The 22,968-nt window shown below is 46.0% G+C and overlaps 2 protein-coding genes across 7 annotated transcripts in view; one reads left to right on the top strand and one right to left on the bottom strand.

Moving 5' to 3' along the window:
• ATG13 (autophagy related 13) overlaps positions 1–14,548 on the bottom strand; it is a 35,050-nt gene extending 20,502 nt beyond the window's left edge. For 2 of the 4 annotated variants that reach the window (XM_059722821.1, XM_059722819.1), the window contains exons 1-5: positions 14,441–14,548; positions 5,212–5,293; positions 4,008–4,088; positions 3,071–3,190; positions 859–905 (exon numbers count right to left, since the gene is read on the bottom strand). In XM_059722821.1, the coding sequence (XP_059578804.1) occupies positions 859–905; positions 3,071–3,190; positions 4,008–4,088; positions 5,212–5,280 (317 nt within the window). In that variant the 5' untranslated portion in view covers positions 5,281–5,293; positions 14,441–14,548. The remainder of the gene's footprint in view (positions 1–858; positions 906–3,070; positions 3,191–4,007; positions 4,089–5,211; positions 5,294–14,440) is intronic. The other 2 variants (XM_059722818.1, XM_059722820.1) reach the window with 2 other exon arrangements.
• Positions 14,549–14,832: 284 nt separating this feature from the next.
• HARBI1 (harbinger transposase derived 1) lies at positions 14,833–21,408 on the top strand. 3 transcript variants are annotated; one of them, XM_019477180.2, is made up of 4 exons: positions 14,838–14,915; positions 15,829–16,706; positions 16,813–17,528; positions 18,886–21,408. In XM_019477180.2, exons 3-4 carry the CDS (start codon positions 16,859–16,861, stop codon positions 19,260–19,262), a joined length of 1,047 nt encoding a protein of 348 aa, XP_019332725.1. In that variant the 5' UTR covers positions 14,838–14,915; positions 15,829–16,706; positions 16,813–16,858; the 3' UTR covers positions 19,263–21,408. The 3 variants fall into 3 exon arrangements, with proteins under 3 accessions (XP_006261446.1, XP_019332725.1, XP_019332726.1); XM_006261384.4 differs by lacking the exon at positions 15,829–16,706 and having other exon boundaries at positions 14,833–14,915; XM_019477181.2 differs by lacking the exon at positions 14,838–14,915 and having other exon boundaries at positions 15,043–15,925.
• The last annotated feature ends 1,560 nt before the right edge of the window (positions 21,409–22,968 follow it).

Genomic DNA, 22,968 nt, shown 5'->3' with positions numbered 1-22,968 from the left:
GTCTTGCTCCAGTCCAGTGTACACAGTAAGAAGTTATTCTTTGGCCTTCTGCAGCAGTGGATTCTGTAGGAGGCCAAAGAATCTTGCACTGGAAAGGATTGACTTCAGGAAGATTCTTAACACTTGTAGCTGCTGGTAACTGAATCTCGTATGTAACGGCATATATTGATTGTAAGACAGGATCACAAATAAATTAATTTCTAGGTCCTTTTCCCCAACACACACAACTCAACATTTGCATTGTGTACAGGAGAAGTGTTTGCCTCTGAAGTACAAAGGGAGATATACCTGACTTGAAAGACCACTAGTCTAACAAGATCAGGCAATTCTTACCTTTCAGTTTCAGAGAGGCTGGGAGAAACAATGGAAAATACAAGTCAGTGGCATTCTCCCCATCTGTTCAACTGATGGAAAGCACAAAAGCTGGACTGGATACCAGCTAATTCGACACCAAAGGATTAGCAAAGCCTGAGAATCAGTGTAGGGGACATAATTCCAGTACCTTAAAAGGCTTATTAGTTTTCTCTGCACTTTGTTGAACATTTCATCTTTCTGTTCTTTCTTCATAGTTTCCCACCCAGCTCTCTCCATACTGCTGCTGACTGTAAAGTACATGTCAGGATGCCAAACAGAATAGCAAACTGCAGCAAAGCCTTGCCAGCACCGGTTGCAGGCCAAAGGCCCCTTATGCAAATCTATCTAGAATGCTGTCTGATCTGCACTTGGCAACACTTTGGAATGTTGTTGATCTCTATCCCTTAGTGCCTTCAACTGTAGGTCAGGTCCCCTGCTGGCAAAAAGATTTGCTTGTTTCATTTATTTTAAGGAGAAAAAAGAAAATATTCAGAATAAACTTACTTTTCATTCATTTCTAGACACCAGATTTCCAACTCCATGGAATCTCCCTGCATCAGACAAAGGATCAGTAATGCAATTCATTCAAAATAAGAAGACATCTTCACATCACATTAATAGTGAGCAATACCACATCTTTAAGACAGTGATTCTCAACCAGGGTTCTGAGAGAGTTTTAAAAATGCTGCAGGATGCCGTGCACTATTAGTACTATTCAGTGTGCAAACACCTACTCATGATTCACAAGATAAAACTAGGGAACCCACAGTCTCAAAAACATGCCAGCCTGTTGTGATCTTCCTGAGTTCTATGCAACAGAAGAATTACTCAGTGATTTTTTTTGTAGTAAAAAATGATTGAAAAACTACATGGTGGCATTTTCTGAGGGCTGCCTTGAATCTAACAAGGTTGAGAACCACTGTTCTTAGAGGAAGTATTTTTTGGCTCCCAAGTCTTTGCAAACAGATGGGTCACTATTTCCTCTTCATGTACATGGCTTAACAGAAGCTGGACTCAGCAGTCCTGCTGCAGGATAGAGACACTCCATATAAAGCGGGATGTAGACTACACCGTGTATCTCCCTACCTCAGGATAGCTTATTCACTCATGTTAGGAGCTAAGCCAATTTTGCAGTGCTCCTAGTCTTAAGTGTTTGGCTTCAGTGATTTGCAGTGAAAAATCTTTCTTTTTTCATATGTTCACAGTTTCACTGGCACACTAGTATACTGCAGGACTGGATACATTTTTTTTTACATAATCTTGGCCCAGATCCTACTCTGCCTGTTAAAGCCTTAGCAACTGCTCACCAAAACAAAAAACCCCAAAAAAGCCCTGCGAGTCTTGCCTTTAGAGGCTGATTTTGTTTCTCCTTGAGGAGTGCAAAGCTCTCCTATTTTTTCTATAAGCAGCTTTATGTGCCTCTAGAGCCTGCTCTTATTCTGCCCTGGAAGGTGTAGACCTAAAATGCATAAACAGCACTGGGAGCATAAAAAGCCATGCAAGCAAGGGCTGGAAACCAGGATTCTCTCCATTCTAGCAGAAAGTCCTCATCACTGGGATACAGAGTGAGGCTTTATCTTATATTTTTCTCTTTCTGGCCTCGTGACTCCTACTAACTCAGTGGCAGGATGGAGGATGCTCTCAGCCTTGCCTAGCTCATAGTCTGGTCATTGGACCACTTTCCTGAGGAATGGGAGATGTGGATTAAAACCAATATTTGGTAGAGTCTAGTATCCATGCCTCCCATTGCCTGGGCAAGTGGACTAGTGGAAAAGAGATGGGTGGACTTGCCTCCTTCCTCTGTTGAGCTGCATGCTTGATCTCAGCTACAGATGCTTGGTGTGGTTTTTCCTCTGTTTAATGCAGAAATTCTGTACTTTCCAGATGGAAATGGATCACAGAACTGTGGTGGGAATCAGACATCTAGGTAGCTGCTGTTTCACTTCTGAACATGTGTGGTAGCTCAAGACTAACTGCCAAGGAATCATTCTAGGCAAGGGTTGCTCAACCTCCAGCCTGCAGGCCAAATGCAGCCTGCAAAGTCATCACATCTGGCCCACTGGACATCCCATAGGTCTGGAAATTTGGTGGCAGGGAAGCGGTGGCCATTAATATGGTCACACTCCCTCCTGTCAAATTCCCAAACTCCAAGCCCTGCACACCCAGTTGGAACCAGGCTGAGCCCCCTTCCCCCTGAGGATCCAGGCTGCGGCTGGACCATGCTCCTGCCCACTACCCCAGTCAGCCCCCTTCCCCACCTGCTTCCCCCACCCCCAGCAGGGCTGGGTCACAGCTCTTACCTATGCCCCTGCCCCCACCCCCTCCACGCTTGTGTGGCTGGGCTCAGACCAGGTTGCCCTCCACCTCCTCTGGGTGGCTGGATGGTGCCCACCACACCAGCCCAAGGGGCTGAACTGGAATCACCAAGCAGCCCAGACAGACCAGGCACTGCCCATCCAGCCTGCCAGGGAAAAAGGTAGAGTACCATTGTTCTAGACCAGAACAGAGGCACATAATGAATCTATGTTTTACAGTTACTGAATGTTGGGGTGGGGTACAGCATAGACCTAATATCATATATAGCGACTTGGATGCCTAAAGGCTGCAATTCCCATGCAGACATCTTGAAAGTGGAATAGGTTCTGGGCCTAAAGCCTAGATTGGTGACTTATTCCTTAAGTGAGCAGGTGGGAATTCTATCTGACTCAGCATTTACCTCTGAGGTTTTAAGAGAGATCTCCACACACATTGACCGTCCAACAGCAGGTAGCTGTCCTGCCAAGGCTTTCTTTGCTTCATGAGTAACTTCTGGTATATCTTTGATTGCCAAGTTGAACTGCAAAAATGAAATGGCAGATTTTATTTTTCAGGTTCTTTTAGAAAACCAGTGGAGGCACATGCTGCAAAGAGATTTGTAACCCACTTCTCAACAGACTAGTCGGACCCACTGCAATGTTTGTAGAATGGACAAAATCCAAGATTGGTCCAGATTTTCATTTATTTATGCTCACTTGTGCCTGGAATCCTTTGTCTGTACAGTGGGACCAAGACAAAACACTCTTTTCTCCTCACATTCCCAAAGGCTTGTGGGTCATTATTGCCCTTTGAAGCTTAGCAATTAGATCAGTCTGAATCAGAATCACTGATTCAGGTTCTGAGTCAGTTTGACTGAAAAGCACTAATGAGATCATCCTCTAAAAAATGAAAATGTGACTGAGCATATGATAGGAGTTGCTGATGAGTATCATATACCTCTCCTCTATTTGGCCCAGTGTACATACTGGGCCTATCAGACTAATTTTCTCCGCAGTAAAGCATCACCATCTACACGTGCGTGGTAATTAGGGCACAGCAGACTAATTTACTGCACTGCCAGACAGTCCTGTCAGATACACATGGTACCCAGAAGCACAGTAAATTACTGTGTTTAAAACACACGTGTAGACAGTGATGTTGGGATTAGTTTACTCTGGCTCAAATTGAGCCGGAGTATATTCAATCACATGAATTGTACGTGTAGACACACCCACTGTGATGCAAAGAAAATTAACATTATTCGACAGGATTGTTTTTACAGTGTATAGGAAAATATCCCCTGTATTCTCAAAAGAGATGACAGAGCTATGACAATCTCATGTAGAGCATAACTTTACCCAGTCAGAGCCTGTTGGTGAAGAGGATGATCGAGTACAGATTTTCTCTCCAAGTCGGGCCTGGACAATCACTTGTACGGTCTGAAAGAGAAAGCAGAAGAAGTTCACAAATTTCTACCATTCTGGATCCTAGACCAGTTCAGGAGCAGCTGAAGAAAACTGAAAGAGGCTTACTGCTGGAAAAGTTAAGCAGCAGTAAGCAGAGTTTAGAACTCAACTGAGTGGCCTCTGCTAGTCTCCCTCATTTAATCACCTGAGGTGTTACAAGCAATAGTAGACAGGGCAGAGTGGTGCCTTATAAACTAATTCAAAGAGGGATAAGCTCTTGAAAGCAACAGCGCTAGCATCTCATGAAGCAACATGTTGCTTATAAAAGCCTATGCTTCTCTAAATTAGTCTACAAGATGCCACTCTGCCTTGCCTTCTGCCTGACATCAGATTAACGTGGCTAGCTACCTCTTCTCTAAGCAATAGTACGTAAACGTGTTTCAGACAGTTGTGTGATTTAAGCTGACCCTGTTTGCCAGACACATTTCATAATCCAGGGATGTAGCATTTGATTCAGTACCACCAAAGTCTATAGAACCTCAGCCTGAAGATGGAGATACACAAAGAGGTGATCAAGGTCTGGATCTATCCAGCAGTGCATTTATAGCACACTCATCATTGCACTATCTATCCACCCACTTAGCTAATCAGGATAGGAACTGTTTGTAATAAAGAGGCTTTGTTTTTAGTTATCAAAGTGTGTGTGATAAAAAGCATTCTAGTATTATAGGTTTGGATGCAATAGAACTTAGCTGTTTGGATGCAATAGAAGAACTTAGCTGCATAGCAAGTCAGGACTGAACAAGAAATACTCATTAAATATTACTGAAGTTAAGCTGTTTGTGTTATCTAAGGAAGGTAATATTTGTCCATCTCATATACAGAAAGTGGCATAGAATTAGGAGGGTCATGCAGTGGCTACAGCTGGGTTTTCATGTGGGACAGGCTGTTGGAAACAGTCCTTTTACTTATAATCATGTAAAAATAGAATCCTCCTTTTTCATTTACCTTCAGCTCTTTTCACTTTGATTAATAACAGACATACAAGCCTGTTGGCCTAGCCATAGGGAGTTGTTTTTTTCCCCTTTACTACCAATGAAGGCAAATACAGACTGGAAGGTTGTTGGCCACATTCCAATAACAAGAAAAATGTTACCTTCAAAGCAAAAAATTTGATGAACTTGTCCAGGTCCTTCCTGTCTTGGGAGCTGAGATCAGTGTCCATTGCATACAGAAATCTGAAATGTAATACAGGCAGGGAGATAAAACTGTCACACAATTTTTTTACTTGGATTTCAAGATTTAAAGCCACAGCCTCAAAGCTTTGGGCAATGAAAGGCCAGCTTAAAAGAACTAAAAAAAACACCCAACTCAAAGAAGGACATGGTCTGCCTAACTTCTGACATCCAGAGGACTTGTGGGGGTTAAATTCACATGATTAATACATCTGGCCAATGCAAAGAGTACAAAGAGAAAAAGGATCCCAGAGGAAGATTAAAATTAGAACAGTTAAAAGTCCCCTGACTCTTCTGACAGCTTACTAAAGACCCCATTCCTGAACCTGTACTGAGTCTGTTCAATCATAACAAAGGCTGGATTACATACATTCAGATCACATACCCTTTAAGCTGAAAGGCTGGTAGAAATAAAGTAGGAAACCAGGTCTGCAATACAACAACTCCACTTTTAGTAGGAACTCAGTATATGTAATATAGCTGCTCTGCCTCTAAAGAAGATGGGGGTCTGGCTACACTACTGGCCACTTGCTTTGACAGGCACAGCTTCCAATACAATACAAGTTACGGCTCCATGCTTTAAATGGCTCCACTGCTATTGTTCATCAGGATACAAGTTTAAGTACCAGTTGTCAGATACATTTCATCGAGGTAAGAACAGAACCCCACAAATTTTAAGTTCCTTGCCCTTTACAGTAATACAACATATAGCCTCCTTGTAGATATGTGGCATGATCTCATAATCATAATAAAAATTATTGGAAACCAAGCTAACTTTAATAATGGAGTGGAGTCAGCACAGGGCTGGGAGCCAGGTAGGTCAGACTTCTAATTAATGTTATGATGTTGGGTAAATTACTCTCTGCATCTTAGCTTCTCTGCCTGCAAACTGGGACCAACATCTATAAGGAAGAGGCGGTGGCAGGAGCAAAGTCTTACTACTGGTCAGCACCTCTGAAAAGCATAAAAGCGCAAAGCATTATTACTGCTGCTGCTGAAGAGTAGTTTTACGTTCCTGCACCTTTTATTCAAAAATAACCCGTCAGACAAATTTATGGACTCTGCCTATCACTGAAATGCAGGGGTGGGTTAGATGTGTCATTTTAGGAGCACAAAGCAAAACTGCCTAAACTATTATATCCAGAAGCGCAAAATACCTGACTAAAAATGTAGCAGGAGGGAGGAAAGGCAGGAAGAAATGTAATTACATAAATTAACCATGAAGAAGGATAAATAATCCTGCTCACATGAAAAATCCTATATGATCATTAATGATGACATGTGGCTAGAAGAATTATTTTAGTTCTCAACTGACTAATAAGTAGCTCATACTGGTTTTAGATGGATTTTACAAGCAATAATAAAAAGACAGGCCACTTCCAGCGGTACCATGCTACACAAAACTATGCTGGGGAATTGGGTCAACAGTGATTCATTCAGGAGAAAGGACACTGTCTAGTGAATGACCAGATATCGGGGAAGGCCAGATACTTCACTTCGTTCCAATGTCCTAGTGTGTATTTCTAACCCCCATGAAGTAAAACATTGCTCTTATATTACATCATCTCAATGTGAAAGTAAACAATGGAAGCAACTTAATGTTAAATCCAGAAAAGAGAATGAGAAGTTGGAAATGATTAACCCAGTGGCCAGATCTTTCCTTCTTTCCTGCTGGTACAGGAGAAATTAGGCAGAAATTAGAACACAGAGGGTGCATCTACATGGGATGTTTAGTGTGGAGTTGACATTCATTCTGCAGTAAAATGTCACCATCTTCACGTGTGGTGCTATTAGGATGGGGTAAATTAACTAACTGCATCATAGGACAGGATTGCCAGACACAAGTAGCACTATTTACTCTGGCACAATGCATGTGTAGATGCAGACAGGGCTGGCTGGGGCACAAGGGTGCTTCAGTGCAGGGACCGCCTGCCAGCTAGCTCCACACTGAAGCACCTTTGTGCCCCAACCAGCCCCTCTGCAACAACTTGAGCTGGGTTGGAGCAGTCCTAGACTGACAGGCTGGCCCCCAGGGCCCCCTACCAGCCAAGGCTGCTCCCACCCAGCTCCCCAAATGTGTGATTGATACAGGATATTGATTCTGGAAGCCCACCTTTATTGTAAGTCAGCTATTCTCAACCAGAGTGCCACAGTAGCTCAGGGCCCGCATAACCCAGGGAATCGGCAGAAAAGGTTTCCAAAAACCTTTATTGAAAAGTATTAGGCAACAAGAAATAAGGGCCTCCCAACCAGCCTCTCTTCTCCTTCTACCCCACCACCATATATAGTAACTGTTTTTTTTAAATAAATATTTAACAGATTATTTTGGTGTTTTTTTAGCCTAAGATTCATCCTCAAAAAAGGTTTTGAAAATAAATAGAAGCAGAGGCCCATTCTCCTGTTACACAATTTGGGTAGTGGTGAATTATCATTGTCATCTGCATAAGACCAGTACTGACATGATTGTTTATCAAAGGTCATATTAAATCTGACTATGAACAGGAGCCACAGTGCATATGAGTTTTGTTGTCAACCCAACAAAACACAATCCCTATTTAGAGTGAGGCCTTGTCTACACAGGAAGTGAACCTAATTTGTGAATTTAAAAAAAAGATACAATTATGCCCATATTGATTTTAATTCTAATAGAGGAGGGGCACTTTTTCTAGTTTAGTTTATATTGCTGGTGAAAGTGAGCTAAACTGAAAAGAAATCACTTGCATACTTAATAAGTACATCCACACAGGGCACTATAATAGTAGAGTTCTACTACTTATTCAGGTAGAACTTTCCCCATGTAAAAAAAAAAAGACCTTAGTCCCAGCAATACAGCATTCACAGGGTACACAGGCATATTGTGCATTCATAGATAATCATGTTCCGTCACCTACTTTCTTCTCACAGTACTCTACTAACGGAACAGAAAGCAGGAGGTGTTTGCTAAAAGAAATCCAGACAAAGCAGTGCAGAGCACCTGCACTGAAGCACAGGACCAAGGAATTTGTAGCTTAGTGCTGACTGAATCAGAATCTCTCTTGACTCTGCATCTGGAAATGTCAATATTTCAACTAGGCTCTAATATTTTTGCAACCTCTGTTGAAAAAAAGGTTTTTAAGATGGTTTTAAGAAAAGCTATAAATAGTACAAACTATTTGCTTTGGGGCATAACCTCATTACCACATAGAGAGAGAGGTATTTCAGTACAGATTCAACTTTCATTAGTTCCCACCCAGTTTCACCTTGCTGAAATAGCCTGTTGAAGATTTCACATGACAGTAGATTTTCATACTGTTTCTCAGTGTAGTTATTTTATAGGTTCATACTTTCCCTGACTTCTGCTATTTTTAGTTTATCCTGCCTGAGGGACTACTGCAAACTATCAATAAGAAATAAAATAATGCCATGTGCCTTCACGACTCCCGGTTCACAAACTCTAATTTAATTATTCTGAATAAGTAACAGTTTCAAAAAGTATGTTCTCAGATTAGCAATAGCCTCTTGCTCCAGCAGATGCTTTCCCCCCTCCCTTAACTTTCAATTACTTTACTATCTTTCAACCCAATATGTGCAGCAATGACATGTCACATGCTCACAACATGTACTTTTATCTGCAAATGACTGGTCTGTCCTCCTTGCAATATTCAAGTTCATACAACTGTGGTAATTTACATCCCTCCCACTCCAGATACAAAAAGATTAAACTAAAGAGTTTAGGTAGAAGCTTCACACTTTCATACTCTGGCAAGCACTAAAGAAATAAGTAGCAGTAAAATGCTAGGACCCACCCAATACTTTGGCCTCTAAACATTTTTCCATATACATTTCAAGGGCAATTAAACTGTTCAACTGGGGGTATATTAGTAATTTGACAAATGCCTGAAAATTGTGACCAATGGACAGAAAGCAAAAGCTTTTTCTTTAATACTAGCAAATTGCCCGTCAAAAATGGCCCGGGGGGGGGCCGACACGGACAGGACAGGACGGGACGGGCCTGGGTCCACCTGCCTCCCCCCTGCCACTTCGGACCACGGCCAGGGCCGCAGCCAATTGCCCCTGCTGTTTCAGGCTGGGGCCAGGGCCGTTCCACCAGGTTCGCTCTTCCCCTCCCCTCCCCCTTGCCACTTCAGGCTGGGGCCAATTTCCTCCCCTGCCACTTTGAGCCAGGACTGTGACCGGGGCCTCACCCTCCAACAGGTCCATCGCCACTGTCACCTCAGGCCACGCGGGGCAAGGCCAGCTCTGCTGCCACCATCATGGCGGCACAGCCACCACCTGCTGTCCAAATGCCTGCACTCTGATTGGTTATTTCAGACAACCAATCAGAGTGCAAATAAAGCATTATAGACAGACAGACAAACTAAGGCTTTTATAATATTAGAATGCTGCTAGAACCTAGGGGTACTACATGCTGCCACACCATCTTGATCCAAGTGGTCTGGCTGCACACTAATACCTGTAATCTGTCTCAGTGTGGGTGACCATAGGCAGGACTGCTGCACTTGCTTAGGGCAGCATAAAGACTTGTTTATAACTGAGGCAAGTATCAAGTAAATAGAAAGTAAGTGGAAAAGCCTGGTGGATTCTGGGCCTCTGAGGACCCGCCAGGCAACCCCTGCACGCAGGGGGCCCAGGTGCCACTGCCCTATTGCACCTCACTCCCAACCTCGTGGGCAGATGGGCCCAGCCTGGCCAGCACACACAGGGGCAACATGCAGGGGGTGAATGCGGGTGCACGTGCACCACCTAAGTGTGGCAGTGCACCCCCTGCGGCCACTCGCCACTCCCCTCCCCCCACCACCGACACTGCCAGCGACATCTGCGGGCAGTCAGTGATCCCTGCTGGCTGCTGTCGAGGCGTCTGTGGGTGGTCGCCTGACCCCTGGTCGGCACTGGCCCCCCCCACTCCCTTCACACCCCCCTGACCTGCTGCCAACAGCACCGGTGGTGTCTGCGGGAGCTCCTGCTTACCACCGCCATGCTCCCGCCATCACCGCCGCATTCCTGCCGCCACTGTGCCCTCCCAGCTGCCGGGGGCACACGTTGTTCATGAGCGCACAGTTTCTGGATGGGGCTGCTGCTGCCACTGTCACGCATGCATCACCCCTGCACTCACATGGCATGGGAGGGAAGCCCCATGTGTTGGAGCTGGCTGCCTTCCCTGCCAGGGCTGCACGGCAGGAGAGAGAAGGGGCAGGGAAGGCAGCTGGTTCCAGTGTGCGTGGGTTCCCTCTCATGCCAGGTGAGTGTATGGAGTGCCAGCAACAGACTGCCCAGCAGAGCTTGAACCCCTCACTGCCATGTGCAGCACTGGCCAGAGCTGTGCCGCATGAGGCACAAGCGCCCTAACCTGCTGCTGCACCAGGGGGGTCCCCACACCTCCCCATCCTCCCTCACACCCCATAAACAACACACACCTGCCCCCACAACCCCTCATATATACACGACCCCCAACATACCCTATGCTCCCCCACACACCCCCCACACCCTACCATACACCCCAACACCCCACCATATACACACACACACTACCATATACACACACACCAGCACACACCCCCACAATATACAAGACTAAGAATTTATTTTTTAGTTATGCTATCACCTCTATATATAACTATGCAAACACAAATCACGACAAAACATTTGTTGTAATAAAATTAAAACGTTATAGTAGGTTTGACTTTTAGTGTATGATTTGTTTTTTTTCTGGTTCTAAAATGGTAACCTCACTCCCAAAAGGAGTATTTCTGAGGGACTCCTGGTGGCAAAGGTCAGGGGGTTAGGGGTAGGACTTCTGGCCCCAAGATGGTGACCACAGGACAGGGCAGCTGTCAAGGGGCGGGACTACACATGGGACCCTCAACAGCTCACCAAACCTTGTTAAGCAGCCCTCCACTCATAATAACTGCCCGCCCCTGTTCTAGAGTAAACTGCTCCTGGATTATTTGCATGTGTAGATGCACCCACTGTCTCCCTAGTATTTAATCCCCTTGAATACATTCATGCCTTTGCTATATACAACCATTCACATTTGTCATGTCAGGTAAGAAAAGGACATCCTCAAGGCATGGGAAGAGAGAAGAGCTGTTATTACAGGAAAAAGACAGCTTTCCCATGAGCACTAAATGTTTGTATAAGTAAATCTTCAACACCTACATCTCCAAGTTCCAACCACTCTCCCAAGCCTCCCACGTGACTTTCAAATACCACACATCTGACTAATCTTTGTCATGTCAAGTTTGATGTTCTAAGGAAAATCATTTTGTAATCACTTAAACAAATGGAAAACATTCAACAGTATTTCCACCCTTCAATAAAAGTGTGGCCTAACTGAATGTCTCCTTTCACCCCAGGAAAAGGAGGGTTTCTCCAGCCCAGGCCACAGAAGCAGTAATCTGGAGAAGCCCTAGATTAAACAAATTTTCAGATAAAGCAGTAATTCATCAAGTTTCTTTCTATATGGCTAAACCCAGACAGCCAGGTTCTCAACATTACAATGAGGTGATCATAGGAATGTAGGGCTGGAAGGGACCTCACAAAGTCCTCTAGTCCAGCCCCATGCTCAAGACAGGATCACCCTTGACTAAACCATCCTAGCTAAGTGCCTGTCCAACAAGGTCTCAAATGTTTCCAAGGATGGAGAGTTTATCATTTCTCTAGGTAGCCTGTTCCAATGCCTGACCACCCTCACAATCAGAAATTCCTCTTTATCTATAACTTAAAACCCCCCTGCTGAAGCTTGAGACTAGTGCTCCTAGTCCTGTCCCCTATAGTCATAGAAAAAAGCCCATTTCCATCCTCTCTCCATTTAGTCCTTTATGTATTAAAGACTTATGTATAAAACCCCACTCAGGCTTCTCTTCTCCAGACTAAATAATTGCTTCTTCATATAACTTGTCTTCCAGGACCCTGATCATTTTTGTTCCTCTGTACTTGACTCTGTCCAATCCTTCTTGAAGTGCGAGACCCAAAACTGGACACAGTACTCCAGGTGAGGCCTCACCAGTGCTGAACAGAGTAGAAGAATCACTTCCCTTAACGTGCAAGAGACGCTCCTTGTTAATACAACCCAGGATGCTGGGGGGGGGGCTGTTTGCTACAAGAGCACACTGTTGGCTCATATTCAGCTTATGGTCTACTACTGTAACCCCCAGGTCCTTCTCTGCAGTACTGCAGCCTAGGCAGTCACCCCCCCCCACCCCCATCTGTATTTATGCATGCAATTATTCCATCCCAAGTGCAGGACTTTGCACTTGTCCTTGCTGAATCTCATCTCATTGATTGCAAACTGTTTTTCTAGTCTATCCAGGTCATTCTGGATCTAGTCTTACCACCCAACTTGGTGTTGTCCACAAATTAGCTAATTGTGCACTTGATCCCATTATCTAAATCCTTAATGAAGATATTAAATAATACCAGACCCAGGCAGACCTCTGGGGGACCCCACTTGCTTCCTCCATCTAACTAGACATTGAACCACCAATGACTACTGGTTGAGTATGATGATCTAACCGGTCATGTATCCACCTGACAGTACTTTTGTCTAGTTGTATTTCCTTAGCTTGCTAATAAGTGTTGTGGGAGACAGCATCAAAAGCCCTGCTAACGTCAAAGTATTTCACATGCACTTCTCTCTCCATATCCACATGGCCTGTCACATGATCATAGAAGAAAATCAGGTTGGTCAGGCATGACTTGCTCGTGCTCCCTGTTCCTGACTCATCTTGCTCTTCTTGGGCCAGGGCGCTGTAGTCTTTCCTAAGTACAGTATGTTCCTTTTCAACCAGACCAGGATATGGGGCCTGTTCCCACTCCCACTAACTTCAGCGATAATTTTGCCATCTCCACCAGCAGAACAGAACAGAACAGAACAGAACAGAACAGAACAGAACAGAACAGAACAGTGCCCTTTGCCTTAACTGCTAAAAGGACTGAACACCCAAGTAATAACTAGGAAGCAAAAAGGATTAGGACTAAAAATACAAAACAATACAAAGGAAAGGAAACTTATGACATCTCCCCAGAAGTAGTAAGGAGCACAGGGCCTGAGAGTTCACCCTGTTTGGAAGAAAATGTGAGCTTCAGCCAGCAAAAGCTTGTGCCATATATATACTTGTGTCTGTGCGCGCACACACGCGCGCACACACACACACACACACACACACACACACACACACACCACTTAGTCAAAGGTACAAACATATATGAATTTATTATATATACACCCACATACATACACATATATGGGTATGTATACACACACCCATATATGTGTACATACCCATCTATATGTATGTGGATGTGCATATATGTACATATGCTTGTAATTTAAGATTAACCAAAGCATATGTGTGTGTATACACACACACACACACATTTGTACCTTATAGACTAACCAAAGTGTGTGTGCATGTGTCTGTGTGTGTATAGAGATATGTATGTGTACACACACACACACACACACTTTGGTTAGTCTATAATGTACAAACATACATATATACACATATGCACACAAAACTCCCATACATATGCATACATACACACACACATACATTTATGTATGCATGTGTATATATGTATGTACACACACAATTTAGTCTAAAATGTGCAAATACATGCACACGTGTGAATTTGCACATGTGTATACGTATATATGGATGTGTGTATAAACATACATATACTTACACGCGTGTATGTATACATGTGTGCATGTACACCCCCCCCATACACACACACACTTTGGTAAGTATGTATGTCTGTCTGTCTAAATGTGGGTGAGGACACAATCATGCATATCTGCACCTTAAGACCAGTGGTTTTCAACCCGTGGGCTGCAGACTATGTCTAAGGGGTCCAGAAAGATGACCGATCAACCAAAAGTATGTAAATACCCCCACTCACAATCCCCCGCGCCTCCGCCAAACGTCCAACGGGGTACCCCGTCCGGTCGAACCACTGCCTTGGACTAACCGCAGGGCGTGAGTGTGCATGCGTGTGCATACATGCGTGTGTGTACACACACACACACACACACACACAGAGCGCGCGCTGTCCCCGCTCAGGGAGGCCCGGGGCCCAGCTCCGAGGCAGCCGCGGGCGCTGGCACAAGCCCCGTCCGTTCGCCCGCTCCCCCCGGCCCGGCCACGGTACCTGCTGCGCGGGGCGGGCGAAGGGGCCGGCTTCGGGGCTCATTCCGGGCGCGCGGGGCGGACAGAGGAGAGGAGAGGACAGGGGCCGGGCCGGGCCGGGCCCGCTGCGAGCCGCCCGGGCTCTCAGGGCCGCGCGCGCCGCCGCCGCCGCGCCGCCGCCATCGCCGCTGTTTGTTTTCATCCGCGCCGCCGCGGCCTGCGCATCCGCCGCCGCACTTTCCGCACGCCAGCGCCTCGCCCGCCGCGGGCTCCCAGCGGCTCCGGGCTGGCTTGTGGCGCTGCGGCCGGGCCGGGGGTGGGAAGCAGTCCAGGCACTGATCGGGGCGGGGGAGGGGACGGAGACTGGCCGGGTACGGAATCTGCTGCAGCCAATGCGCAGCCCGTCCGCGACGCCCGGCCTGGAACCTGGGCTCCGCCTGGCGCCGGCAGCGGGGGCGCGCCCCTCCGTACCGCAGCGCAGCGCAGCGCAGCGCGGGGTAACTACGGCGGGGGGTCGGCCGGGGTCCCCTGCCTGCTCGCCCCCTTCTCCCAGCAGAGCCGGTGTCCGCCATCCGCCGCGGACGCTGCCCCGTGCTGGGAGCTTGACCTGCCTCTCGGGGGCGTCCGGAGCTGCTCGGGGGGCCGGGAGGAGCTGCCTCCCCGCTGCACCCCCGGCCGGCAGCACAGTGTGTGTGTGCAGCGTGTAGTGTAGCATGTGTGTTGCGCGTGTGTACATGTGTAGGGCCTGTGCGTGTAGCACCTGTGTGCATGTGGCACCAGTGTGTCCCAGGGCCTCCCCAGGACCTGCCTGGCCACTTCCAGAGGGCCCTTTGCTTCTACCCCCTTGGTCTGTGGCTACCGGGCATCTGCAAGCTGGCGCCTGCTACCCAACAGGGAGGGTCACCTGATTGCCCTGAAGTCATACATGCATTTTTTGCCAGGCACCATGTAGTTGCTCCTGTTGCTCCTTGGGATGTGAAGTGAACTTCAGCTCACAAAAACCTGTTCTGTATCTATACCTACCTACCACCTGTCTGCTGTAGGCTAGTCTGTAACAGTGGTGCTCAACCTCTTTCCCTAGAGGGCCAGATGGGCAATGCCCAGCCCCTCTGCAGGCCGGATCCAGCTGGTGGCCCTGATTTGGGGCCCAAGGCTGGCACCGTGGGGCCCAGTCCAGCTGTGTGGATGGAGCAGTGGGAAGCCTAATTCCTATCTAGCCATGTGAGGGGAAGTGGGCACAGCCTGGCCCCAAGCCAGGGGAGAAGGGGCATTGCCTAGCCCTAGCTCAACCAGTCTAGCCATGTGGGGAGAAGGGGCCCAGCCTGATCTGGGTGTGGGAGAGGAGTGGGTATAGGAATTTGGCAGCGGGAGAGGGTGGCAGTATTAATGATGTCTACTCCTTGCTGCCAGATTTCTTGACCTGTGGGGATCCCTGCAGACCAGATGTAATAACTCCGCAGGCTGTACTTGGCCCACAGGCTGGAGGTTGAACACCCCAGTCTATAAGGTACAGATCTACCATGCCTTCTCAGTGACCTGGTATGGTCAAAGGGGAGACTCAGGGGATTGCTGTCCAGGACGTGTGATCTTGTGAAGTGGAAGAGCGGGTATTTGTTTCTCCAACTTTCTAGGGAGAGAGCATCTTTGGTTGTGTCATTCTGAGATTGCACACCCTCACCTGCTTCAGTTGAGGCTCTTCATAAAACAAACTGGCTCTGAAAGAAAAAAGTTGAAAGCAAAGAGCTGGGGAGTATGAAAAGTTGTGTATCTCTGATTTAGTTAAGTTTATAAGGTGCATAAGTCTATACCCTGCCATCAGAAAGGAAGAATCATCCTCATCCAGCTTGCTTAACTGGTTCAATGACAGAGCAGAAATAAGAGGAAAATTTCCCAGTGGCTTATATGTCTTCTGAAGACTAGTTAACACATGAGCCAAGTTGGTAGCAACTGGAAGTTTTTCTGTTTGTGAAATACAGATTTGTTGTGATTTCAGTAGCAGTTTCCACTAGGTATGGGGTGAAACCAAGACCACAACTAGCCCCTTGGCATCTGCAGTGGAAGAGCTAAGGAGGCTGAACCCTCCAAGCCCTGCTGCAGGTCACTTCTTGTAAAAGTGAAGGCATAGTGATAGGACTGCAGAGAAACTCACTCTGCTCTTGGTCTCAGACTGGACTGACTGACTCAGTTCCCTCGGCACCTTTCAATGGCCACTAAAACTGATCCCAGCTTTAAAAAAAATCAAACAGAATTGGAAACAAAAAGAGATTTGCTCTGTCAATTTCTCTTAGGTGAGCATTCCTTACCCTGCTGGCAGTAACCTGGACACAGGGAAGATGGCAATGGGCTGAATTTTCTAAACTGTTCTGAAACTCCCTTCCATTTGCTTCTGTGCAGGTGAAAACACTGGAAGCAGCTCCTAGCGCTTCCTTGGGCATTGGCTATGGCTGTACCTATAGCAGTTCTCGACTGTGACCTCTTGCTGTATGGCCGTGGACATAGGACATTGGATCGCTTCAAGCTGGAGGATGTCACTGATGAGTATCTGATGTCCATGTATGGCTTTCCTCGACAATTCATTTACTATCTGGTGGATCTTCTGGGAGCCAGCCTCTCTCGCCCTACACAGCGGTCCAGGGCCATCAGTCCAGAGACACAGATTCTTGCTGCATTAGGTTTTTATACTTCTGGTTCCTTTCAGACTAGGATGGGAGATGCCATTGGCATCAGCCAGGCCTCCATGAGCCGCTGTGTTGCCAATGTCACCGAGGCATTGGTGGAAAGAGCCTCACAATTCATTCATTTTCCAGAGGATGAAGCCTCAATGCAGAGCCTGAAGGATGACTTCTATAGCCTGGCAGGGATCCCAGGAGTGCTAGGGGTGGTTGACTGCACCCATGTGGCAATCAAAGCACCAAATGCTGAGGACCTGTCCTATGTGAACCGAAAGGGCCTGCACTCTTTAAACTGCCTGATGGTTTGTGATGCCAGAGGAGTACTTCTGAGTGTAGAGACACACTGTCCGGGCAGCCTGCAAGACTGCACTGTGCTACAGCAGGCAGCCCTTACCAGCCAGTTTGAAGCTGGGCTGCACAAAGATGGATGGTTGCTTGGTAAGTTAATTCCCATTGTCCCCTGTGGCCTACAGTGTGTTTTGTAACAGCTCTCTGGAACATGGGCTAGACATGTGGTCTGCCTCAATGACAGGACAGATGGAACAACCAGAGAAGGCAGCAGACTAGACTCATGGTTGAAATATCACTGACAGAGGTTCACTTTTAGTGCAAACGAACCCCAGCTGACTTGGGACGTCTTTCTTGGTCTCACTGGCACATGTCACTTGTTTTACTATTGCCTATAAGAGTACACCTACCCAATTGCAAATACAAGGGAAAAGCTATCTAGGGCCATGTTCCATGGAAAATGTGCGTGTGGGGGGTAGAATATGTGGTCCTACTCTGAAAATTAACTCTGTAAATGTGCCTTTGGGGTTCCATGGTTATCTGAGTTTGGATCCGCTGTGCTTCGTTTACAAGTAAAAATGGGTTATTTCTAACTGCAGTCTCACAAACTCATCCTGGGATCTAAAGGATGAGTGGGCTCTGCCTGGCTCACAGAACTGGAAGAGCAGTGACCTACTTATTGTTTCACAGAATCTAATAACTGTAGTTGTATACAGCTCTCCTGTTTTGTCCTTGTCTGGTCCATTCCTAGCATTTGATGAAATAGGTTGTTGCCTATGAAAGCTCTTTCCTTAGAACCCATTAGTCCTTGTCCTCATAACTCAGTTTATTTTTCCCTAGGCTGAATTGCACAGTCCTCTATTCTACATGTGCTTCTAGTCAAAATGTTTGCATATGTGTAGTAACTGTGCCCTCTCTAAATTTGTTTCCCACTGCCTTTATTTACTCTGGTAGAATGGAATTGCTCTTAAGTTTTCTTCTTGTTGGTCTCATGTGCAAACCTAACCATGCTCTTCTCACGCATGCTTGCAAGGGTGACACGTAGGAGGTGCATGCAGGTGCAGTGCATACCCTGCAAGAAGTCGCCGCCAACACTGTCAGCGGCACCTGTGGGCGGTCGCCACTCGCCACCCCACCACCAACACCACCAGCGGTGTCTGCGGATGGTCAGCAATCCCTGCCACCTGCAGGTGGTCGCTGACCCCTGGTCAGTGCTCACCACCCTCCCCTCTGCTGCCGACAATGCCGGCCTCATCTGCAGGAGCTCCACGCTCACTGCTGCCATGCTCCTACTGCAGCCGCCACACTCTCACCGCCGCCAGCGCAGCCGTGGGCACACGCTGTTCATGCCTGCTTGGATTTGCCCATGTTCTGTGTTAAGGCCAAAGAAATCACTATACACAGTGCTAGGGAGTTGCCTAGTTTTACACTACTTAGTTTAGGAATGAAGAGCTGAGATCTGCTGTTAGTATTTGCATGTAAACTCTCTGGTTATTTCCTTTGACAGGTGACAGCTCCTTCTTTCTCCGAACATGGTTAATGACACCTCTGCATATCCCCGAGACCCCTGCAGAATACCGTTATAACATGGCACATTCTGCCACTCACAATATAATTGAGCGGACATTCAGAACCATTAGATCACGGTTTCGTTGTCTAGATGGGTCCAAAGGCACCCTGCAATATTCTCCAGAGAAGTCCAGCCACATTATTCTGGCCTGCTGCGTGCTTCATAATATCTCTCTGGAACATGGGTTAGATGTGTGGTCTACCCCAGCAACAGGACAGATGGAACAACTAGAGGAGGAATATGAGCAAATGGAATCTATGGACTCTGAAGCCTATAATATCCGCCAGGAGCTTTTACTTACTCATTTTAGCTAATACATTGAGAAATGAGAGACCTTTAAAGAGGGACCTGAAAAAAACATGGGAGCAATATACTCATCCTTTCCTTTAACTTAGTAAGATGAAGGACTAGGGCAAGCATGGAAGAAGGAGAAACAGCACTGAAAAATTTACTCTGGGTTTTATACAATATTAGACTCTTGATTCCTTTGTAAATACTGTATTTGATCCTTAAGTTCTCTATACTCTAGCCTATGCAGACCCCAGATTCCCACCTGGTTTAGAGGTGCCAGGAATGTGATTTACTGGGAAATAATTTTCTGATAGTTATGACAAGTCTCTATACATTACAAAAACAACAAAACTATGTCACTCTATTATTATAGTGGTCCAGCCTGTCCATGCTTAGTGAGTTTTAAACAATTTCCAAATCTTTTGGGGTAAGTTTTCAGCTGGGCCCCTCCCTAGTCTCAACCTGTGCACATGTGAAAACATTAAAACACTTACTTACACTTGCAGTTTGCCCATGCTAACACTTACTATACATCTTTCAACCACCTTTTAAATATTCTGACACCAGTACACATGGAAGTGTTCAACTCTGCATGCACAAAACCCACTGGCCCTGGGTGCAAACGTTAACACTTGCACAGGCAAGGAGTTAGATTATTTCAAAGGGCACATATATTGTGTGCAGATGCCCAAGTAATAGCTAAGGGCTGAACATTGGTTTCCTTAAAAACATTAAAGTGAAACTTAAGGGGAAAAGAGAGGTCCTAACATAAGCTACCTGACATACAATGGGAAATAAGATGGCATACTTAACTCTGGTTCCTACTGAATACTCACCCATCACAGCCATAGTTGGTTTTTCTTATAAACAAACAGGATTGATTGAGCTTTCCCCATCTCTTTCCCCACGAGAGGTGATCTGTTCAGAGCAGAAGTGAAGCATAGCATGAGGCATACTACCATTTGCCATGTCGTACCTGATCTTTAGATAAACAGATTTCAGTTTATGCGGCTTTTATGGACCCATGAATCTTTTAAGCAAACTATTGGTGTGTTTCAGGCATTCTAATAATGTCTTCTCTTTTTGAAGAATTCACATTAGAGTAAACTCATCCACCAGTCCTGCTGAATTCCAGTATGATGGCACAGTCTTGGGAAACTTACCATATTTCTTGAACAGGTTCTACCCTTTATCCTGGGCAGTGACTTATTTTCCATTTATGTAATACTAAATGGAATGGAATTCAGAATTTAGTGACTCATGCACAAAGATTTTGACACTTACACTGGCAGCATGTGACATATTGGATCTCAGTTCTTTGTAGAAGAAACAAGATGATTATGGCCTGCAGCTTTGACAAGTGGGGAAATAGAAAAAACTGATTGCCTGGTGCTAGCACAAGGCTTGGAATTGGATACTGCCAGGATATTTCTGCCAGGGACTGCAAGTACCCAATGTTTACTGTCGTTTACATAGTAAGCAGTGACTTCACCAAGAATTTAACAAGACTCACCAGAGGCCTTTATTTGAACTGTAAAAGCTTTCAATTACCAAATGTACATATAGATTGATCCATACACTTTTTCTCTTGTATCTTCTCTCACAGAGTGGCTTCAGAACTCCTGCTGCTCTGCATGGGTCTGTTCTTTGTGCTAGGCATATGTCTGAACTTCCTTAACAAGAGACCTTTAGTAATTATTTTCTTATAATTGCTTCTGAAAGACTGTGCTAATATATCCTGATCTTATCATTCAAATGCAAGCAAGAGCTGATTAGGAACAAGGGAGCCCAGAGCCAGATGAGTCTTCTGAGTGCAGGTACAATAAACTACTATTTAATAAGAAAACTACCATTCTTAATTAAACACCTTCTCTAACTGTACTTATGACAAATCGGTGGCATAAGTCTTTACAGTAGTCCAGCAGAGAGCACTGTAATGTCATGAGGGATGCTATTTCTGGAATGTATTTAGCACAGGATTTTGTCCTCCTATAGCCATAATCTCTTTTGATGGGGTCTCATTTTGAGGCTTGGGCAACAAAAGGGAAAAATAAAGGGTAGATCATTGTCTTTTGGGAGACATCCTAGTGAGTTGCTTTCTGATTCTAAAGTGCTCAAGCTCTCTTTGCTTTAACATGTTGGTAATAAAATCCCGTTTACAAACTCTGACATTGAGTTTTCTCTTTTTTTTTAATTTTTTTATTTTTAAGGATCTCCAATTGCATCTCTTACTGCATTCTGTCCTTCTGGCTGTACTGGTGACACCAACGTTGGTGTCCTCTAAATCTTCTCCCATTTGAGTGTTTGAGTACCCTTCCAAACTGATGCCCATGCACTGAATTCTCTTCTCAGGCTAATTTGCCAAGCCACTTCCTTCCCTGTACTCAAGTCCCTCCAGGAGCTCACTTCCTCTGTGATACCCACAAGTGAGTAAACAGTACTGCAGAAATCTAGACTGTTGCCCTCTCCCAGCTTCCCAGTGCATCCTGTCCCTTATTTCAAGGGCTGACATTCATATTTGTGTCATGCTGAGCACCAATCAAAATGCCAGTGCTTAATTAATAATAGAACTCTGGCTTTTTTAGTTAAATTAATCTCTCTTTTTAATCAACTTTTGTCTGATACTATATCTGCAGCTTTTCTTTCTAAATGTGTTTCACTGTTATTGTCTATCTGATTTGTCTATTGTTATTTCTATCTGATTTCTTTAATCACTTTATTTCTTTCTCATATTGATCTTTAGGCTAGTAACATAAAACATTTGAGGTTTTGAGAATTGTGCCTTACAGTAAAAAACTAAAGAAGCACAATCTGGTTAGCTTTTTCAAAAGAAGGTTCAGAGGTGACTTGATTAAGAGCTACAAGTATATCTGCACAAGAAGGTATCTGATAATACAAGGCTCTTTAATCTAGCGGACAAAGGTGTAGTAAAATCCAGTGACTGGAACTAGAAAAAATCAGAACTAGATAAGGCCCCACCTTCTTTGAAAATGGAAGGGTCCCCGCCATTTTAGTCTTTCCTGGTATGACAGCTGCTCCAGGCTCCTCATTTAGATTGACCTTCTAATTCTATGAAACCTTTTTGAGATGTAGGGACCAAAACTGCTTGCAGTATTCAAGATGTGGGCGCACCATGGATTTGTGTAATGACATAATGATGTTTTCCATTTTGTTTTCAATTTCCTTCTAAATGATGTCCAACATTTTATTGACTGTTTTGGTCATCGCTTAACACTGAGATGATGTTTTTAAAGAACTGACAACAGTGGTCACGCTCCCAGCACTATCACCACTGCTGCCTGGCCTGAGCTCAACCTGGCCCAACGTCCCCACTGGGAAGAGCCTGGCGCCACCCTGGTCCCAGTGCGCTCCACCTCGCGTACAGATCTGGGGTCACATGCCCCCATGCTCTCCTGGGCTACATGTCTCCCCCCTCCCTGTGCCCCCCCAGACAAGCTGCTCATGGCTCCATCCCATGCCCCATCCCAGCTGTGCAGGGCCTGCCCCTGCCCCAGACCCACTCCCTTCCTCACTGCCATGGGGCAGGGGCAGATCAAGGTCCCAGCAGTGAGGGAGGGAGCCAGGCACAGGCAGGAGCAGGGACCAGGGGTGGGGATGACAAGCGGAGGCCTGGGGGGCATGTGCCCCCGTGGGCCTCTGCTTGTCCCACCACCTGGCTTGTCTGGGGCCCCACTATCCCCAACCCCTGCTCCTGCCTGTGCCCAGCTC

This window comes from Alligator mississippiensis, chromosome 2 (assembly GCF_030867095.1).
Source record: "Alligator mississippiensis isolate rAllMis1 chromosome 2, rAllMis1, whole genome shotgun sequence".
Classification (NCBI taxonomy): domain Eukaryota; kingdom Metazoa; phylum Chordata; order Crocodylia; family Alligatoridae; genus Alligator; species Alligator mississippiensis.
The sequence above is the reverse complement of the archived record's forward strand: the minus strand, read 5'-3'. Positions and strand labels throughout refer to the sequence as shown.